The sequence below is a fragment of the Condylostylus longicornis genome, unplaced genomic scaffold (assembly GCF_029603195.1).
Source record: "Condylostylus longicornis isolate FDR11 unplaced genomic scaffold, ASM2960319v2 ptg000100l, whole genome shotgun sequence".
Taxonomy (NCBI): domain Eukaryota; kingdom Metazoa; phylum Arthropoda; class Insecta; order Diptera; family Dolichopodidae; genus Condylostylus; species Condylostylus longicornis.
This window is the reverse complement of record NW_026578068.1, coordinates 823267-842387: the sequence shown is the minus strand read 5'-3', so window position 1 is coordinate 842387 and position 19121 is coordinate 823267. Positions and strand designations below refer to the sequence as shown.

Genomic DNA, 19121 nt, shown 5'->3' with positions numbered 1-19121 from the left:
TTAGTTGTTTCGCTTTTTGGTATTAGCGTATATTATAGGTCTTAATTGCGTACACGTCTTTGATCATTCGATTATAGAAAGCTATTAAGATAACATAAAAATTCCTTGGTTTATATATCACAAAGCAAAATATGTCGAAAAACTCCATAACTATAAATAAAATTGATACATATGTATTATATACGATTTACAGAACATTTGATCAACCAAGCATTCAGCAAATGCCTCATAAACCTTCTGGTCCATTTGGTTTAGATCCTCAAGTGATAGCTGATATAGAAAAAGATTGGGTAAAGTCCGATCAAATGAAACAAGTTCAAGTGGAGCGTGTTGATTTAAGTTTTATGGATGAACCAATTCGTATTGTATCTAAAGACGGAGTAGGCTATCCACAAGATAAATTTGATAAATTAATTTCACAATCTCATAATATGATACCACAGCATAATACATCAAGTAATAACATATACACAATGAGTCCTTCACAACCTGTTTCAGCATATACATCAAGAACGAACCAGCATCAGCCTCAACAAAAGTAATAAAAATTTCTTTTTTATATTTTATTTTTAACACGTTAAAATTGATTATATATAAATATTCATAAGAACTCCGTTTTTCTAATATGAAAACTTTATATTTAGTTTGGCCGATACATTATTACCAAATAAACTAGACCCAGCATTGGTAAAAATAATACAACAAATAGCACATACAGATACATTAACGGCAAGGGCTGCAATGACTGAAATTGGAGATATTTTAGAGTCTCCAGATAAACAGGCTGCGTTAAGAGACTATGAGGAAATGTTTATTCAAAGTGTTGCAACACAATTCAAGGTTATTTTTGCAAGTTAATTGATGTAATATATATTTTTATTGTTTGTATTTATTTATTGTTGATAGAATCTCTCACAAATACCTATAAATGAATCTTTGATAATCTATCAGCCTTTGTTATCAATAACGTATGCATTTTTCAACTCAAAAACATTGGGCAGAACATTAGGTGTATCAAGTTTGAAAAATATTATGTCAGTGTTATTGGGATTAATGGCCGATCAAAGACTGTCAGTTGGTGACGATGGACAATATACTAAAGTAATTAATGGAATATGTTTAAAAATTTTAGACAGAACGAATTTTACAAATTTAAATTGGTAAATACAAACATCTACATTAATCGTTTTCTTGTACTAAATAGAAGTTTTTCTCCCTTTTTTATTTAGTGCTCTAATTCGTTTACTAAAAGAAACATGCCCGAGCGCTGGCTTGCCTAAATTTACCGATTTACTAATGAAGTGTATATGGAGAAACGTAAAAATGATGACAGATCGGTCCAACGAACTAGATTATGATGCTGTTCTAATGGAAGTTCATGAATTTATGTTAGCTCTTCCAAGTTCATGGTGGCTACAACGTCCATCAGATACACCGTTGAGAACCGTTAAAACTATAATACATAATATGACAAAAATAAAAGGCAACGCAATTTTGCAACATTTAAATAAAATTCCATCTCATTCAGAGTTACATGCATATTTAATTAAAATACTGAAGGTAATTAATCATGAGACTTCTAAAATTAGTAAAAATTGCTTTGATTTCAATGAATGTTTAATAAAAACTTTTAAATTAGAATATACAAAAAGATGGAGGAGGATCTGGAGTTTCACCTCAACGATCGAATTCAGGGAAGGATATACAAGCAAAACGCTTCTCAAATCAAACACATGAAACTATGACACAAATATTTAAACTTATATCTGATAAAGAAACAAGCAAACAAGGTTTTAATAAATTATATGAATTTAAGGTAAGTTTTTCAAATATTACATTTAAATGAGTTCCATAGAAAAATTTGAATGTTCGTAATGATGAGTGGAGTTATTTTAAAATTATATTCATAATCTTTATGATTTTTTTAGCTTACATTAAAATTTCATATATGTATAACAGACGAATTTAATTATTAGATATTCATTTTAGCGTTCAATTTTTTAAAATATATATATTGCTATATTGCCAGGTTCCTATCGACGATTTTGAGCTTCGCTATGTTAATATTCTAAAATTCTTGGTCGAAGAAATAAAACAAAGATTTCAGGTTATTTATTCACTTTAGTTTTTAGTTGGAATATTAAATATGTTTAATTTCATTTTATGGTTTTAATTGCAAATTGACCCTTAACATGTTTCTAAAGTGAATGTTGTGCACTTCTCCATAACATTTCATTATCAATCATTAAATTTATTTTAATTGATAAAAATAGTTTTTGCATATTTTTTCGGTTTTAAAATACAAAATTTATATTAATTACGAAAGGCTTGCAAAGCCATCATTATTTGGATAAACATAGATAAATTTTGAAAAACATTTCAGCAAATTCATAGTGATCTAACAATACCCTATAAAAACACAAATTTAAATAACTCTTTATTGCCATTTATCTTTTTAAATAATATTTTGTAGGTTGAAAATCCTGAAGTTGATGTTGCGCCCTTTTTAAAAGGAGCAAGTCCATGTTTTCAAAAATATATTGAAGATGGTTTAGCTGAGTTGGAAAGACAATATTCTAATTCAAACAATTCAAATAATCAAAATAATGCAAATGGTGATAATAAATATGGTAAATTAATGAAAACTAAATCAAATATACAGATTTAAATGATAAGTTTAATAATTATATTTTAGACACAAAAATTATGCCGTCAACGAATCGTCCTGGAAACAAACTTGATCCAGATTATTGGATGGAAAAATTAAGTCGACTTCGAGCAAAAGGAAACTTAAATTCATCAAAAAATGATGATATTAATCATTTAATCGATAACAAAGTAGCTGATGAAAACTTAAATTTAAATCAAATTCAAACTAAAGTATCATTAATACGTAAAGATGTAAGTTTTATAAACATTACCAGTAAACATTAGCTTACATCTTACATACAATGTTATATATTATATGTATAAGATATTAGTTTACCCATTATTAATTGTTTTTATAGTTTTAAAGTTTTTTTATTAATTCAATTTATTAGCATAGTAATATGCAAATAATTTATTAACTTAGTTTATTTTTAAACTGCTTTCTATTGTTTTTCAAGTGAACAAACTAAAAGTTGTTCAATATTCTTTTGAAAAATCAGTTTTTTTTATTAAATCATCTTTGATCAACTTTTTTAAATAATCTCAATTTGAAATTAATTATTTAATTTATTTTGTAATATACTCTTATATACATAATATATCTCAATATTGTAAAGTATTAAAAATTTTCAATAAAATCAAATTGAATTCTTTTACATATTCCTACTAAAAATTTTTTCTTCTGCATATATTCTTCATACTAAATTTCAAGTCTTTTGTGTTATAACATTCTTCATAAGCAACCATTTTTAAAATCAACAAATTGTAATTTATTTTTTTTTTTTAGAAGCCAGAACTTTCACCAAATCGATTGGAGCATCTCCAACAAAAATTAGCGCAAATTAAGCAACAGAAACAAAGCTAAGCAGTTTATTATTACTTAATTTATTTGATTATAATATTTTTTTAATTAATTGAAAGAAATAAATGATTAATGAAGTATATGCATATTAAGTAATTACAAGCAAATCAACAAAAAAGAAATATAACTTTAAAGTATTAAATTTTAAAGAAAGGAATACAATTATTTAAATAAAATGAAACGAAAAGAAGGAAATATTAAATTTTTGTTTTGTTTTCTATATTTTAAGAAATTTAACAAATAGTATTTTTTTTTTAATAATAGCAATATTTTACAAGTATTTGCACTTTAACGCATTATAAGAAAATTGTAAATTATTTGATATAAATCTATTACAAAATAGTTTTTACACTAAAAATTTTATCTGCATTTTCATTTCGATTCGGGCTTTGACTTTCAAAAGAAATAATTTTTGTACGTAAATCTTATTGACTTTCCGGTTAGATATATGGGATTGCAATTCATGATTTTATATTTATTTGTCTGATTTATTGTTGTATTTTTAAATAGATAGGTTTATATATATTTTTTCGTACTGATTTTTAATAGTGATTAATGTACATTACCATATCAGGTAAACGGAATTAGAGATCTGTTAGGTATAGGAATGAAATCCTATAAAGTTGAAATAAAATTAAGATAAGCTAAGTATAATTAAATCAAGAATTAGAAAGTTTCCTGTAATTGGAGTAATTATCAACGGAGTTGTAAAAATTAAATAATTACGACAGAATAAATGTTAACATAAAACCTTTAAAATATAAATAGAAATCTTCGATTTGCTATAATATTTTTATTGTCTTATCCTTCAGCTTTTCTCACAGCTTTGAAGAAATACCATTCATATAAATTATATTAGAAGATGTGAACACTTTCAAAATTCCTTGTAAATTATAATTAGATATTATAAATTAATTTTTATTAGTATGTTATACTATTGTTATGTTAAATTTTGGTTATAATGAAAGTCAAACAGTGAAGAAAGGATCGGTATTACATTAAATTAAAAATTTTTTCTATAATATTACATCACAATGAAAAAATTTTTCTAATTTTGTTTTTTAAACTAATTAATTTATAGACCTCGTAAATTATTATCAATAAAAGTTTTCTTTTGTTTCAAGCTAATTATTTGCTTTTAATAGAAATAAATTTATTTACTTTTTCGTATAATGAAATATTAATAAAATTTGGCAAAATTTAAAAGTATTAAAATATTATTAAAATAATTTCATACAGTGTTTTTGGAGATAAATTAAAATTTAATACGGCAAAGTTATTATTTATATTAATCTAGAATTTTTTTTTATTTTGCGCTTGTGTTTAATAATATCCTTTAAGTTAGTTGATTAAAATATATAGATATTAATATTTTATTATGCGATATAAGATTTTATTCTCTCTAATAATTTTACACAAAATTTTTTTCATATTTTTATTTTTTAAATAAATAAATATGTTAATTCTCATGAATTTCTTTATTTTTAAATATTATTCAGAATTTATATTAAATTGTATTTATTTATAATTAGCTTTAGTTATTCATTAAGAAAAAAAAAATTCAATAATTCTAAAAAATAAATATAATTTTTATCGTTGTGTTCTAATGAGGAGGAATGATAATTGAAAACGTTATAAATGTGAAATTTTGTCCTTAATCAGAACGTAGAATGTAAAATAATTAAAAATATTGTAATGTTTTTACTTATATAGAATAATTAAAATATACTTTTTTTTTTCCTAGAATTATGTTATATAATCACAAATTTATATAAAACTGTAACTTTTTTAATTAAGGATGTTGTTTTATTTTTGATTAAAATTCAAACCTTCATATCTCCAGTTATATCTCGAAATAAAAATTTAAACCATTTTTTTTTTTTTTGAATCATACTCGAAAACTTACTATAGTAAATCTCATTTACAATATATAATTTGTATTTAGTTAAAAAACTATTTTTATAGAAAGAACTATTTTCGTACGTTTTAAATCCAAATTAGCTTTACAACAATTAAAACATTACTACAACATTAATGCTCATTTGTCATAATATTAGCGCGGAATTAATTTTATTTATTTTGTAGCAAATAATTATTATTTGTGTTTTTTTATTTATAATATGTACGTATTTATATTTAATATTTATTTGGTCAGCAAATTTGTTTTTAAGAAAGCAGTTTGTTATATTATATTTCACTAAAAACTAATATTAAAAGAAAATTTTAAATTATATATAATATAAATTTAAATACATTAAGTGCATAATAGCAACTAGCAATATTGCTGCAAGGAATGTAAAAAGAATCAGAGATAATTTTATTGAGTTTCATATTTTCTTTGCGACATTATATATAAATCTTAACATTTGAACGAATCCGAACCAAATTAATTGTACTGTTAATAGCACAGAAGTGACCTATAATGTAGTGACTAACAAAATGTTTTTGGCATTATTTCATACCTTATATAGTTTTATAAATTAATTCAAAGTATACTAACAAATCAAAGTGTCTATTTAATTCAACTTATATTTAATCGACATATTTCAATATTTTAAATTTTAAAAATATTTTTTATTCTCAAGATAGTTTTAGTGATAATCATTGTAATTTTTACACAATTAAAAAAGTTTATAAGAAATAAATTCGAAAGGTAAGAACAAAGTATTCAAAAATTTAAATCCACGAAAAAAAAAATTATCTTCGGTTGCAACCTCTAGTATTAAATTGTCTTGTTAAAGAAGTGAACTAATGTAATTTTTGTACAGTGATTACAAAAGTTGATTGCGAAAACAAATAAATGTTAATAGTTAAATGTAAAATATTCTGATTAAACTTACTGTCTAAACTTATCTTTACTTCTCCAATATATATACTAAAAACTATTGAAACTGTTTAATGCCAGTATATTTGTGTACGTTTTTATTATAGATTTTACAGTAGAAAAACTTTTAAAATTTTAATTTGAATTTTTTAAATTTTAAACATTAGGACTAGAGGTTTGTTTGCATATAATATTATAATATGTAATTTAGAAATGTATAAATTTCACAAATAGTGAAATCTTATTTTGATATGATTCAAATGTGTTAGTTGAAATCAAAAAATATCCTTTAATTTTTTCAAAAATTGTTTGTTCCCAAATAGATAATATTTCGATTATGTTCTTAATATTTTTTAATTGTTAAATTTTCTATAAACATTTATTTCAATTAACGTTCCCTGGAATTTACCTAAATTAACGTTTATCTTGGTGTTAGAAAGTTTGCTGATATCAAAGTTATTGCATTACAAGAAAGTAATATTTTTTTTTTAATTTCTTAAAAAATTTAATAATAAAATCTTATAAGCTTAACTCTTTATTAAAACAGTATTGTTGGAGTTTAGATGTTTAGGATTGTTTTAGAACAGTAAGGAGAATATTTTAGTAATTCTCTGAAGTGAATATGTATATCTCAAATTTATTATTTTAACTAATATTTTAATAAATTATACACTAGAATAACATAATTCCTCACAATTATTAATAGTCCTCATTACAAAACTATATAACTAATATATTTTTTACTTGTATATTAATACGCGTACATATAATAATTACTAAAAATTAATTAAATTTATATATAAAATTAATTCAACAATTTGTTTTTTCATTTAAATGCAAAACTTGAAAATGTTTTTTGATATAAATTGATTTTATTTTTGAAATATACCCAAAATCTTAAAATTTAAGAAAACATATAGAAATTCATGAAATTCGTTAGGATGAACCCATTAAAATATATACAGGTGAAGAGAAAACAAATAAAAAAAAAAGAGTAATAGTTTAATAATTTTATGTATTTACTACATATAAAATGTATACATATATATACTATCTATATTATTATATAGACAAAAATTTAATAATTTGTTTCTTTGAGTATTTTGTAGGCACTATTAATGTTTTTGTTCCTTTTTAATTAGAATCAAATTATAGATGAGAAATACTGCAAGTAAAAATAAAATAAAACAGAAAAAAAAAAACAAAATAAAAAAAATTGAAATTAATATAAAAAATTACATAAAAGAAAGAAAATAATATAAAAAAAAACAGAATAAAGTAAGTAAAAAAATATTTTATTATGACAGTAAATTATTATACATTTAATTAATAAATAAAATTAATATTACTTATTACGATTTATATTTGTTTTTATTTCTAATTTAAAAATATTTTGCAGGGTAGAGGCAAAAGTTTATAATCCGGTCAGATAAAGATAACGCCCGATAGGATAATGATTCTAAAGAAACGAAAATTAGTATTTGATCGTAACGTGCTTGTGAATATGTTCCAAATGGTGAATGTGTAGAAATTATTTCGTAGTACACATACGTTTTTGAAAATTTATCAAAAACGTATGTGTACTAGTCACTCATAAATTTAACTGGAGGCGTTGTAATTACGAATTAATTTAAGTTTAAAAAAGTAATATTCAAAGCCATGATGTAAGATCTTGAAGTATTAAATTAATCTAAAATTAATAAAAATTCCTAGTTAATTCCTTAAAATATTAAGTTGATATATGATTTAAAATCAAGCAGTAAATAAGATAAAGGCAAAATATAAATGTTTGCATATTCCGCATAGCTTAAATGTTCCATTTTCGAACAATTTCATAATGAAATTCAAATAACTTACCTTTTAAATGTTTAAGTTTTACTAATTAATTTTGTCTTAGGTTAAGCAATGTGCTTAATCCTATTGTATGAGTTATTGTATATCTATAATAATACAGCACAATACTTAAAAAACCTGTTTCGCAATGTATCTCTTTATACAGGTTGAAGTCCTTAGATTTTTGTAAAAATTATGTTTGAAACAAAAATTTGAACTTCTTTTCCATAATAAGGGTAAAGACCAACTCATTTAATTTTATTGTTTAACAAAATAAAAAAATTATATTTATATTTTATATCGTATATTTGTTCATATTTTTTAAACTATAACTTAATAAATACATTTTAATTAATTTTAATTTTTATAATATTAATCTGCTACTGATGATTGATATTCTAAGCTATTCATTTGGTATTCATCATCTTCATTTATAATTGAATTTTGTCTTGAACGATTTAAAATTGCTGAGACTTTAACAAAACGAAGAGCTTTTTGAAAGCTTTGTTTTGTTTTAGTTTTAATTTTTGGTTGTTTACCATTTGAAAATAAACCGTTTATATTGTTTGAAGTACTATTTACAGGATCAGCAATAGAAAAAACTGAAAAATATCGATTTGCTGTAGCTAAAAAAAGATGTTGACCGTCTGAACTACTTTTAATTGCAGTAAGATCTGATTCTAGCCAAAAGTCTGCAATCATAATACCATCAGCAATTCTATAAATTTTTAATGTTCTATTCGATATATTATAATAGCAAGCATGTTCATCATTTTCGGTGAATAAACAAATTACATTAGTTTTATCATCGTTTACTGTTGATAACCAATCATTCATACTATGAATTTTACGTATATCAATTAGCCTTATACAATAGCTATAAAAATGTATAAAAATTAATTCTTTTCAAAAACATATTATATAATATAATTACTCTGGCGATGGTAAAATTACATATTTTCCACTTTTCATAATATTGCCATCGGATTGATGAATTGTTCGAATTTTCTGCCTTGTTCTAATATCAATAATTACACATTTTACAGCACTAACAATAATTACCAAATTTGAATTTGCTGGTACTGGGATTAACAACTCTACATTCTGTAAAATTTTGAAATTTTTTGATTATAAATTTCACTAAATAATAAAATATTTAAAATTACTTTTACTAAACTTGACATTATTGATATATAACTGCCATTCTTTGCATCATAAATTGCTATACCATCTTTATTATTCTTTTTATCGGTTGTACATACAATTAAATAATTTCCATCTTGTGAAATCACTGATTTGCGAAATGATAAACCTTTTACCATTCTCATTTGAAAATTAAAAGTAAATTGAGTTGTTCCGTCTAAAATAATATGATAATATTATGTATATGTTTCTGAAATATTTTATTTTTATAAAATTAGATAATGTGCATGTATTTTTTTTGTGTATTATTATAAAAAACGAAATTATAATTTAGATTTAGGAATTTTTTTCGAGAAAGAAAGTAATTTAGCTAAAAAATTAATTTGGGTTTTTTTAATCGGTATTATTTTCTAATAACAAATTAGTTTAATTTCATAAGTCTTATGGATTTTATAGATTAATGATTGTAAACTAAAATTTTGATTCAATATTTTATTTGCCAATTAATTTTTTGAATATTAATTTTAAGTTTTTTTTTTTTGTAATTTACATTTACTTTGAATTTCAATTTAATTCAATTTCAACTTAATTATTTATTGTTCCGATTTTTCATTATTGTTGTTAACTGAATTTTGTCTTGAACGATTTAATAGAGCGGAAACTTTAATAACTCCAACAGCTGCTTTAAATCCTCTTCTTGCTTTTTTCTTTGCTAATTTTGCTTTAAAATGTTCATCACGTGATGGTAAATCTTTCAAATAAGCACCAATATCTTCGATTATAGGATCAGCAATTGTAAGAACTGATAAACAACCGTCAACAGTTCCTAAAACTAAAGAACGACCATCTTTAGTACTTTTAATTGATGTTAATTCAGCTGGTAATCGATAATTTGCTATCATAGCTGTATCGGCGATTCTAAAAATTCTTATTGTTTTTTTGGATGTATGATAATAACAAACGTATTCGTCATTCTCTGTAAATAATGATAGTACAGTAACGATACCTTCTGCAACTCTTGGTATAAAAGTTTTCACTAAACTTCCTTTCCGTATGTCTACAAGTTCTAATCCACCCCTATAAAGAAAAAAGATATTGATATAGTTGTTATTAGATAAGAATTAAAAATTTTAGATGGAAATGTTAATTATTTAAAACGTCTTTAAAAATATTATAAATCATGATCGGTCATCATAAATTTTATTATATTTATTTTTTTAAAAATATTATAATAAAAATTTTTTTAAAAGACTTAACAATATTACTATTTATTGAATTAGAATTAAATTAAAAACGAAGAAAAAATTATAAAGAAAACCTTTATTAATTACCCCTAAATATATGCAAAATATTTTTTTGTTGCTCTTCGTGTTGTATGTAGTGCATAAACTAAAGAGGTTTAAAATAATTTTTCATAATTTTATAAATATTATTAAAAATGCATTAGGGTATACTAAATTACCTTGTAGGCGAATAAAGTCCGTATTTTCCATTATTTGTTATATTTCCATTCCATTTTTCAATAGTACGAATTCTTAATTTTGTTTTAAGATCGACTATAACACATTTTTCTATACTTATAACAGCTAGTATGTGTGGTTTATTTGGCATTGCTACCAAAAAATCGACATTCTAAAAAATAATGAACAAAAATAAATTCCAAATTTTTTATTTAAATTAATATTTTTTAATTTAACTATAATTAAATACCTTTACAAAACATTGTACCAGACGAGATATAAATTCACCATTTCCTGCATCATAAATAGAAATACCATCTTTATTATGATTTTTCTTATCAACAGTGCACACAATTATCAAGCTTTCATCTGATGAAATGACAGATTTACGAAATGGAATACCTTCCACCATACGAATATTATATTCAAAAGTAAATTGAATAGTTCCATCTAAAATTAAAATTAAATATTTTCGAAATATACATATACATATAATTATATTTGATTCACAATATATAGTTTGTGGTATTGTGACAATAAACCAGTTGCGAAAGAAATAAAAATTTTTTAGAGTGTAGGAAAAACTGTATAGGAAAAATTATAATTAAAAAAAACAAAATTTTTAAACTCTTGTTTTATTTTATTAACTTTTCATTAACCTAAGAATTATGAAAAAATATTTTCGTTTTAAATATAAACTTAAACAATTTTTTCAATTTTTAATAGCATTATAATAAAATTTCAGAAACTATTTATAATTAAATTTACATAATTACATATAATTATAAATAATTTCTATTATATTACTCTTCATCATTGTCTTGTGGTCGTTTTAAACTATTTGCTAAATTGACTACACGTATAGCAGCTTTAAACTCTGTTTTAGCTTTAGCTTGCGCCATTTTTAATTTCCAATTTTCATCACGTGATGGTAAATCTTTCAAAAAATCTCCAACATCTTCAATAGCAGGATCAGCAATAGTTAATACTGATAAACTACCATCTACTGTACCCAAAACTATTGAACGACCATCTTTAGTACTTTTTATTGATGTTAGTTCAGCTGGTAAACGGTAATTTGCTATCATACTTGCATCATTCACTCTAAAAACTCTTATTGTTTTTCTAGCTGTATGATAATAACAAACATATTCATCATTATCAGTAAACAAAGAAAGTACAGTAACGATTCCTTCTGCAACTCTTGGTATAAAAGTTTTTACTGTAGTGCCTTTACGAACATCAATAAGTTCAAAACCTCCTCTATTAAAAAACGAAATATAAAGAAAAAAAAAAGAAAGATACAAAAATTTTTAAATCAATATACATAAATTTCAAATAAGCAAGTAATTTTTTCAATATCGTCTATGTTAAATATTAATTTTACCTAAACGGAGCATAAAGACCATATTTTCCATCTGTAGTAATATTTCCATTCCATTTTTCAAGTGTTTTCAATTTTTGTTTTGCTTTAATGTCAACTATACAGCTTTTATCTATGCTTACCATCGCAACTAAATGAGGTTTTCTTGGCATTGGTACCATGAATTGAACATTCTGCATATATAAGTTTTATATTAACATTTTCAATTTTAGAATTAGGATGTAATTTTAAAATTAATATTAAAGAGAAAGTTTAAATTGAAAATTTTTTTAATTTACTGAATTTATAGCTATTTATATGTTAGCATAATACAAGTTTGAAGTTTTAAATAAATTAATTTTATGAAAAATCTTCTGAACAATCATTAAATGATAATAATTTTCAATGATTCAGATATAATTCTTAAGTTGTCAAAAATAGCTAGAAATTTTAGAAACGGAATAGCAAAGATTTATCGAACATGATACATTTTGTACATAGATCTTGCGGTTTTGAATAATGCAATATAATTTAAATGAAAAATAATTTGTTGAGTTAATGAAAATTATACTTTAAGTTATAGTTTCCAGCTAGCAGATTTAAAGTTTAAATTATTTTTACAGTCTTATTACATTTTTACCACTATTTATTCAGAACAATTATTGCATTTCAATTCAATTGAAAAATGACCAAAATATTTAAATGTCTTTTTCATACAATCCTCTAAAATTTCTCATGGAATTTCGTGTTAAATGACTTATAAAAAAATATTTAATTTATACTTACTTTAATAAAACACGACATTTTAGATATAAAATCACCATTCCCAGCATCATAAACTCCAATACAATCTTTATTGTTTTTCTTATCAACGGTACATACAATTAAAAAATTTTCATCTGATGAAATTACAGCTTTCCGAAATGGTATACCTTGAGCTACTTTTGTTATATATTCGAATGTAAATTGATTTGTTCCATCTAAAATAAAATTGCAAAAATTTAAAAAAAAAATTGTTTTCCACTTACCAAATAAATATAGAAATTATTAAAATTGTATTATAGTTTTGTGTACTATGGGAGTGCATTAAAATGTATACTTACATATACAATTTTTAGATTTTCGCATAATAAAATTTTCATAAAAATAAAAGTTATTTAATTATTTTAAAAATCTATAGGAGAAAAAAAGTTATTTAACACAATTTTTCAACTAGCTACTTTTTATTGTTATTTATTTTTCAATCATCAAAATAATAAAAATATTTTTTTTTTTGCTTAAACATTTTTCTAACCTATGCATAAAATTTAAATAAAATATAAATACAAATTATTTAAATAACAAATTAATAAGGTTTTAAACAACTATTTTAAGAAGAAAACAAATAAAAAACTATTAAACAATTTTTCTAATAACAAATTCATTCGACTACTTCCTTTTCTTCAATTTTATTTTCATCATTTTCCAAATTGTTTTCATTTCCATTTCTATCTAATAAATTTTGCTTACTACGACTAACACGAGTTGAAATTTTTGCAACACGTATTGCAGCTTTAAAACCAATTCTTGCTTTAGCTTTTGCTATTTTAATTTTCCAATTTTCATCGCGTGACGGTAATTCACTTAAATATTCAGCAACATCTGGTATAATTGGATCAGCAATTGCAAGAACTGACATACAACCATCAACCGTTCCCAATACTAATGAACGACCATCTTTACTACTTTTAATTGCTGTTAATTCTGCTTGTAAACGATAATTTGATACCAAAGTGCAATCATGAGTTCTAAATACTCGAATACTTTTTTTACCACTATGATAATAACAAACATATTCATCATTTTCTGTAAATAGACATATAACAGAGAATACACCTTCTGCAACTTTTGGTATATAAGTTTGAACTGTTGTTCCTTTTCGTAATTCTAATAATTCTAAACCGCCTCTATAAATAATTAATTAATTATACATTTATTTTATTTATATATTTATATGCACTTTACAAAATTAATATCTGTTTCTATATCTCTGTATAATATTATAAAGTATAAACATGTAATTGTAAATTACCGAGAAGGTGCATAAAGTCCGAATTTTCCATCAGTTGTTATATTACCTCCCCATTTCATAATAGTTCGTACTCTTTGCTTTGATTTAATATCCATAATAATACCTTTTTCGCTATTTATAATTGAAACTTGATTAGCTCTGTGTGGCATCGGAACCATAAAAAGTATATCCTAAAAATAAAAATATTAAATTCTTAAATTTAATTTAACAGCATACCTACTTAAAAAATATATTCCTCTTAAATGGTATGTTATTTGTTAAATTTTGAAACTTAGTCGAAAAGTTATTTTTAAAAACCAAATATTTGTAGATTAAGTTTTAAAAGGGATAAACATCTCTTACCTTAACATAACATCCTTTTAATAAAATTTTTGATACATGATTACCGGTTGTAGCATCATAAACTGCTAAACAATCTTTGTTACTCTTGTCAATTGTACAAACAATTATAAAACTTTCATCAGCTGAAATCACAGATTTTCGAAATGATAAACCAGCTATTACACGTATCGGATATTCAAATCGAAATTGTATAGCTCCATCTAAAATATATAAAAATATTTATTTCAGGGTTTGTTTAATTTAATGTAATTTAGTTTGCTACATTATTTATTTTGAACGATATTATAAATTACTACATTTTACAACATATTTTACAACAAATTTAAAATTAATTAAATTCATTAGTTCATTCAGCTTAAAAATGTAGTATAAATAGAACTAACATCGCCAGCTAATAAAAATTAGCTTTATTTTGAATAATTTTTTTTATAATACTATATATAAGTATAATTTATTATTAAAAAGAAAATATACAATGAAATTTATTTTGGTTGAAGAATATTAATGTAGTTGAATTTATATTTACATTATATAAAGAGTATACTGTTTGTTGGTAGATTATGATTGTTATGTGTATAATCATTTAGTATGCCCTCTAATGATGTTTATAACATATATATAAAAAAGAAACTACGTATATCAATTAACTAATACAGATAGGAATATATTATAAACAGTTATCAATATGACTGAATTTTTAAATATTTACTTTTATATTCAGGAAATACAAAAAATTATTGAAATGAAGCAATTGTATAACAATATCTGTAAAACGACATTCTTAATATGAAAATTGAAAATTTTAAAGGTGTAAGAACCTCTTTACTCTTAAAGTGGACTCAATTTTCGTAATTATTTTTGGTGCTTTAAAATTGTACAAAAAAATTTAATTTATTGAGACCAATTCAATATAATTGAGACCATCTACTATAGTAATTCAAATAAGAAAGAACAATATAAATTAAAGGGTAAAAAAAGGGTACGAAACTGCATTCAAAGTAAAATTCGATTCGAATTTCAAGTTACCGTATCTTAATTCTAACTAACTGTGTGAAAACTTGTTATTAAATTATATTATAGTATTCTGAATGGAATAATTTTGAAAGAGTTTTCGTTAATGATTTTAATGATTGAAATCTTAATAATGTTGATGAAATAATGTTAAAAAAATTAATGATTTCTGAATTTTCATTTTAATGAAATTGTTCAATATACAAGGAAAAGGTATAATATACAATATGATGATATCATGAATGGTAAATGATGTTTTTCCGAAAGGGATTCATTATACATATAAACATACACAGTTTTCTATATGCTTGGAGTGCTAAATGAAATTGAGGGATCTTTAAGTACTCATTTTGTAACAATATATTTATTTACAACTTTAACTAACATTTTCTAATTACTATAGTGGGGTATATAGTTTACCTGTTGAAAGTATCTTATAGAGATTCGCACTCTGTTATGCAAACACTACTATTTTTAATTGAATATAACACAAAACTTTTTTTTAAATTATTTGTTTAGCATTATTATAAACAAATTTATATAATTTATATAAATGTTTCTATTTTGTAATAGATTGAACTTTAAAATTAAATTTCATTTTTAGTATAAAATTAAAATCTAAATTATAGGTACACACTTAATGTTGCTGCATATTACACAAGTTTATTGAATAATTTTAGGTAAACTTTCAAAAACAACTTAACCTCATAATTTTTTGAACAGTTTTCCAGAGATTTTTAACTTTTCCAAAATGAAAATATTAAACATTTTATTTTCTCAAACATTAATTTTAAATAAAATTTCTTAAAAACTGTCTTTTGTGAGTCACAATTTTAATAAAAAATATTAAAACCCATTTCTTAATAATTACAACCTAAATAGCTTAGTCCCTTATCAATAAAACGAATAACAATTCATATTGAGATCGTTAATCAATTCTACGAAATACACTTGACGACTTTTTTCATTTTTATAGGCAAAGCTTTGTCAACAAAATTAAAGTATGTGTTGAATTCATAAGTTGAAGAAAAATCCAGCATAATTAATTAACAACTTTATACAAAAAAGGAAGAAATATTGTTTTTCAAAAAAAAAAATTCACCTGGAATAGTTCGAACCGTTGTAATTGCCGTCAATTTATTTGCATCATCATTTCCTGCTTCTGGTTTCGTATTTATATTTGGTACTGAAACAGTCATAACTTTATAGCCATCTTCAAGGAATGTAATTTGTTGAATTCCAGGTTGATCATCACGAAATATTACTTGTTCAGAGACACGATTCCATATTAAAAATTTCCCTGTCTCTGACGAAATAACATATTTTCCATCGGGTGTTATTTCAGCATGTGTTACAATTGCACCTAATGGACTATCAGCTAATTTTGATAGTAAACGTCCAGATCTTATATCCCATATTCCAACACAACTTCTTGTAACTGTGGCTGCTAAATTTAATTGAGATAAACTAAAATTGTACAGAAAAAAAATTAAATATTGTAAAGAATTTTATAGTAAATTTTAAAATAGGAAAAAAAAACAACCTTATATTATCAATTGGTAATTCATGTCGATCAATGACATGAACTTTTTCGAAAATATTATTAATATTCCACACCTTAACAGAGCGATCAATTGACGATGTTATAACACTATTCCAGTTACCAATTGTTAGTGCTTCCAATTGTATTATACGGCCAAAATGTGCATCCAAAATTTTTGCTAACATTTTTGTTCTCAAATCCCAAACATATAAATTTTTTCTTACTCCAGCCACAGCATAATTTAGTTTTGAACTGATCATTATTGAATTCGATTGCATCATCTTTGTTGTTATATTACGTACACCATGTGGTAAAGGTAAATACATTGCCCCTACTGATAAATTTTCTGGTCCAGGTTTTGATAAATCCCAAACAACGAAACCTTTACCAGCAGTTCCAAGCAAAAATCTATCATGTTGATCTAATTTCAATTGTAAAAGCATTTCTTTTTCATCATTATCATAACGTGGTAAATCTTTTTTATAAGTCCAACTATGAGGATTTTCTTCATTATTGTCATTGTTTTCAAATTTGAAAATGCTCACCTAAAATATTTTCAGAATATACAAAAGGAATTATTTGGTTAAAGCTCTTTTTACTTGATAAGTGGCATCATTTGTGCAACAATACATTTTATCGCGTTTTTTGTTCATAACCATAGCACTATGACAATAAACTGGCAAAGCTTCGCCAGTCTTTTTCACAGAATCAACACGCAATTGTGTTTCAGCGATTTTTCCCGACCAGTAAACGGCGAAATATTCACTTTGATTCAGAAATTCCATATCTAAAATGTAAAATTCATTTATTTTTTATTTTAAAATTTGTAATAATAAAACAAATTACATAATAATTGCCATCCTTCAGCATCTTTTGGTGACTCGAAACGCTTTGCTAAGTTTCCTCTCATATCGAAACGTGCCCATTTCAAATGTGTATTAATAAAAAGACTTATTTTTAAATAAAAAAAAAGTGGATAACTCAGAATAAAACTCTCATCCAATACCAAATTTACCTATTGTTCAATAGGAATACACCAGTAACATTTTCATCAGCTTCAAATGGATTTTCAATAACAACGAATTCACTTGAAAGCATATTCAGTAGAACCGTTTGATTATTATTAGAATATGCTGCTGCCCATTTATTATCTGGACTCAAAACAAGCTGTTGCATAATACCTTCAATACCAGGATTAACATCTCTTGTCAAATCTGATGTTGATAAATCAAAAGTAATGAAATGTGTTGAAATTGATACCATATATCGATAATCACTAGTCAAACAAAATTGAAATACTGCAAATTGATGGCCTTCTAATGAATACTAGAAAACAAAAAGGAACAAGGATTAACATATTAAATCTTTAGATGGAATTAAATATCATTTTTTATAACCTTAAGTGGACCACCTGGTGTGTGTAAGCAATGATTAACTGGTATAAGCGCACAATCTTTTATACCATTTTTATCACAGGCTCTTAATAACATTTTAATATTTGGATTACCACCAATTTCAGGCAATAATCGTCCAATTAACTGTGGCGCTAACATATCTGGATGTTCACCTAAAATTGCACCACCCAAACGTAGAGCATCGGCTACTAACATAAGTTCACGTTTTGATTCTTTATCATCACAATGAACAGATGCATCTTCAAAATCTGCTAACACAGCTTGTAATGGGCAACTTGATAACTTTGCATGTAACCAATCGTAATTAAATAATACATTTTCATATAAATCTCTAAATCTTCGTGATCGAACTAAATGAAATGGAAGTTCACCAAACTGGTTATAAAATACAATAAAAGTGAAAGTTAAATCCAAGTTTTGAAAATTTAAATTAAAAATTTGATTTATGTTTATAGGATTTTGCGCATATACCTTACGCAAATTGTATCTTGTGACCTTGCCCTCTTTGTTATAAAATACCAATGGTTGAACTGGAACTTTTCTATCAGCTGAACCTTCTTTTTCTGTTAAATTAAATCTAAAATAATATTTTACATTTTTAATTT

The 19121-nt window shown here is 23.8% G+C and overlaps 2 protein-coding genes across 9 annotated transcripts in view; one reads left to right on the top strand and one right to left on the bottom strand.

Annotated features, from left to right (window-relative positions):
- LOC129614095 (protein mini spindles) overlaps nucleotides 1-5372 on the top strand; it is a 33515-nt gene extending 28143 nt beyond the window's left edge. For 2 of the 4 annotated variants that reach the window (XM_055528490.1, XM_055528489.1), the window contains 8 exons: nucleotides 194-538; nucleotides 645-840; nucleotides 907-1160; nucleotides 1230-1560; nucleotides 1640-1816; nucleotides 2474-2630; nucleotides 2696-2901; nucleotides 3437-5372. In XM_055528490.1, the coding sequence (XP_055384465.1) occupies nucleotides 194-538; nucleotides 645-840; nucleotides 907-1160; nucleotides 1230-1560; nucleotides 1640-1816; nucleotides 2474-2630; nucleotides 2696-2901; nucleotides 3437-3514 (1744 nt within the window). In that variant the 3' untranslated portion in view covers nucleotides 3515-5372. The other 2 variants (XM_055528491.1, XM_055528492.1) reach the window with 2 other exon arrangements.
- A 4027-nt stretch (nucleotides 5373-9399) lies between these two features.
- LOC129614023 (NACHT and WD repeat domain-containing protein 2) overlaps nucleotides 9400-19121 on the bottom strand; it is a 28509-nt gene continuing 18787 nt past the window's right edge. Inside the window, exons 10-20 of one of the 5 annotated variants that reach the window (XM_055528391.1) lie at nucleotides 18988-19093; nucleotides 18499-18891; nucleotides 18117-18427; nucleotides 17948-18051; nucleotides 17701-17888; nucleotides 17102-17646; nucleotides 16661-17025; nucleotides 11022-11221; nucleotides 10774-10943; nucleotides 9862-10388; nucleotides 9400-9528 (exon numbers count right to left, since the gene is read on the bottom strand). In XM_055528391.1, the coding sequence (XP_055384366.1) occupies nucleotides 9905-10388; nucleotides 10774-10943; nucleotides 11022-11221; nucleotides 16661-17025; nucleotides 17102-17646; nucleotides 17701-17888; nucleotides 17948-18051; nucleotides 18117-18427; nucleotides 18499-18891; nucleotides 18988-19093 (2866 nt within the window). In that variant the 3' untranslated portion in view covers nucleotides 9400-9528; nucleotides 9862-9904. Of the gene's footprint in view, nucleotides 9529-9822; nucleotides 10389-10773; nucleotides 10944-11021; nucleotides 11222-11483; nucleotides 12035-12158; nucleotides 12329-12920; nucleotides 13115-13443; nucleotides 14081-14205; nucleotides 14376-14547; nucleotides 14748-16660; nucleotides 17026-17101; nucleotides 17647-17700; nucleotides 17889-17947; nucleotides 18052-18116; nucleotides 18428-18498; nucleotides 18892-18987; nucleotides 19094-19121 lie in introns of those variants that run through there. The other 4 variants (XM_055528390.1, XM_055528389.1, XM_055528392.1 and 1 more) reach the window with 4 other exon arrangements.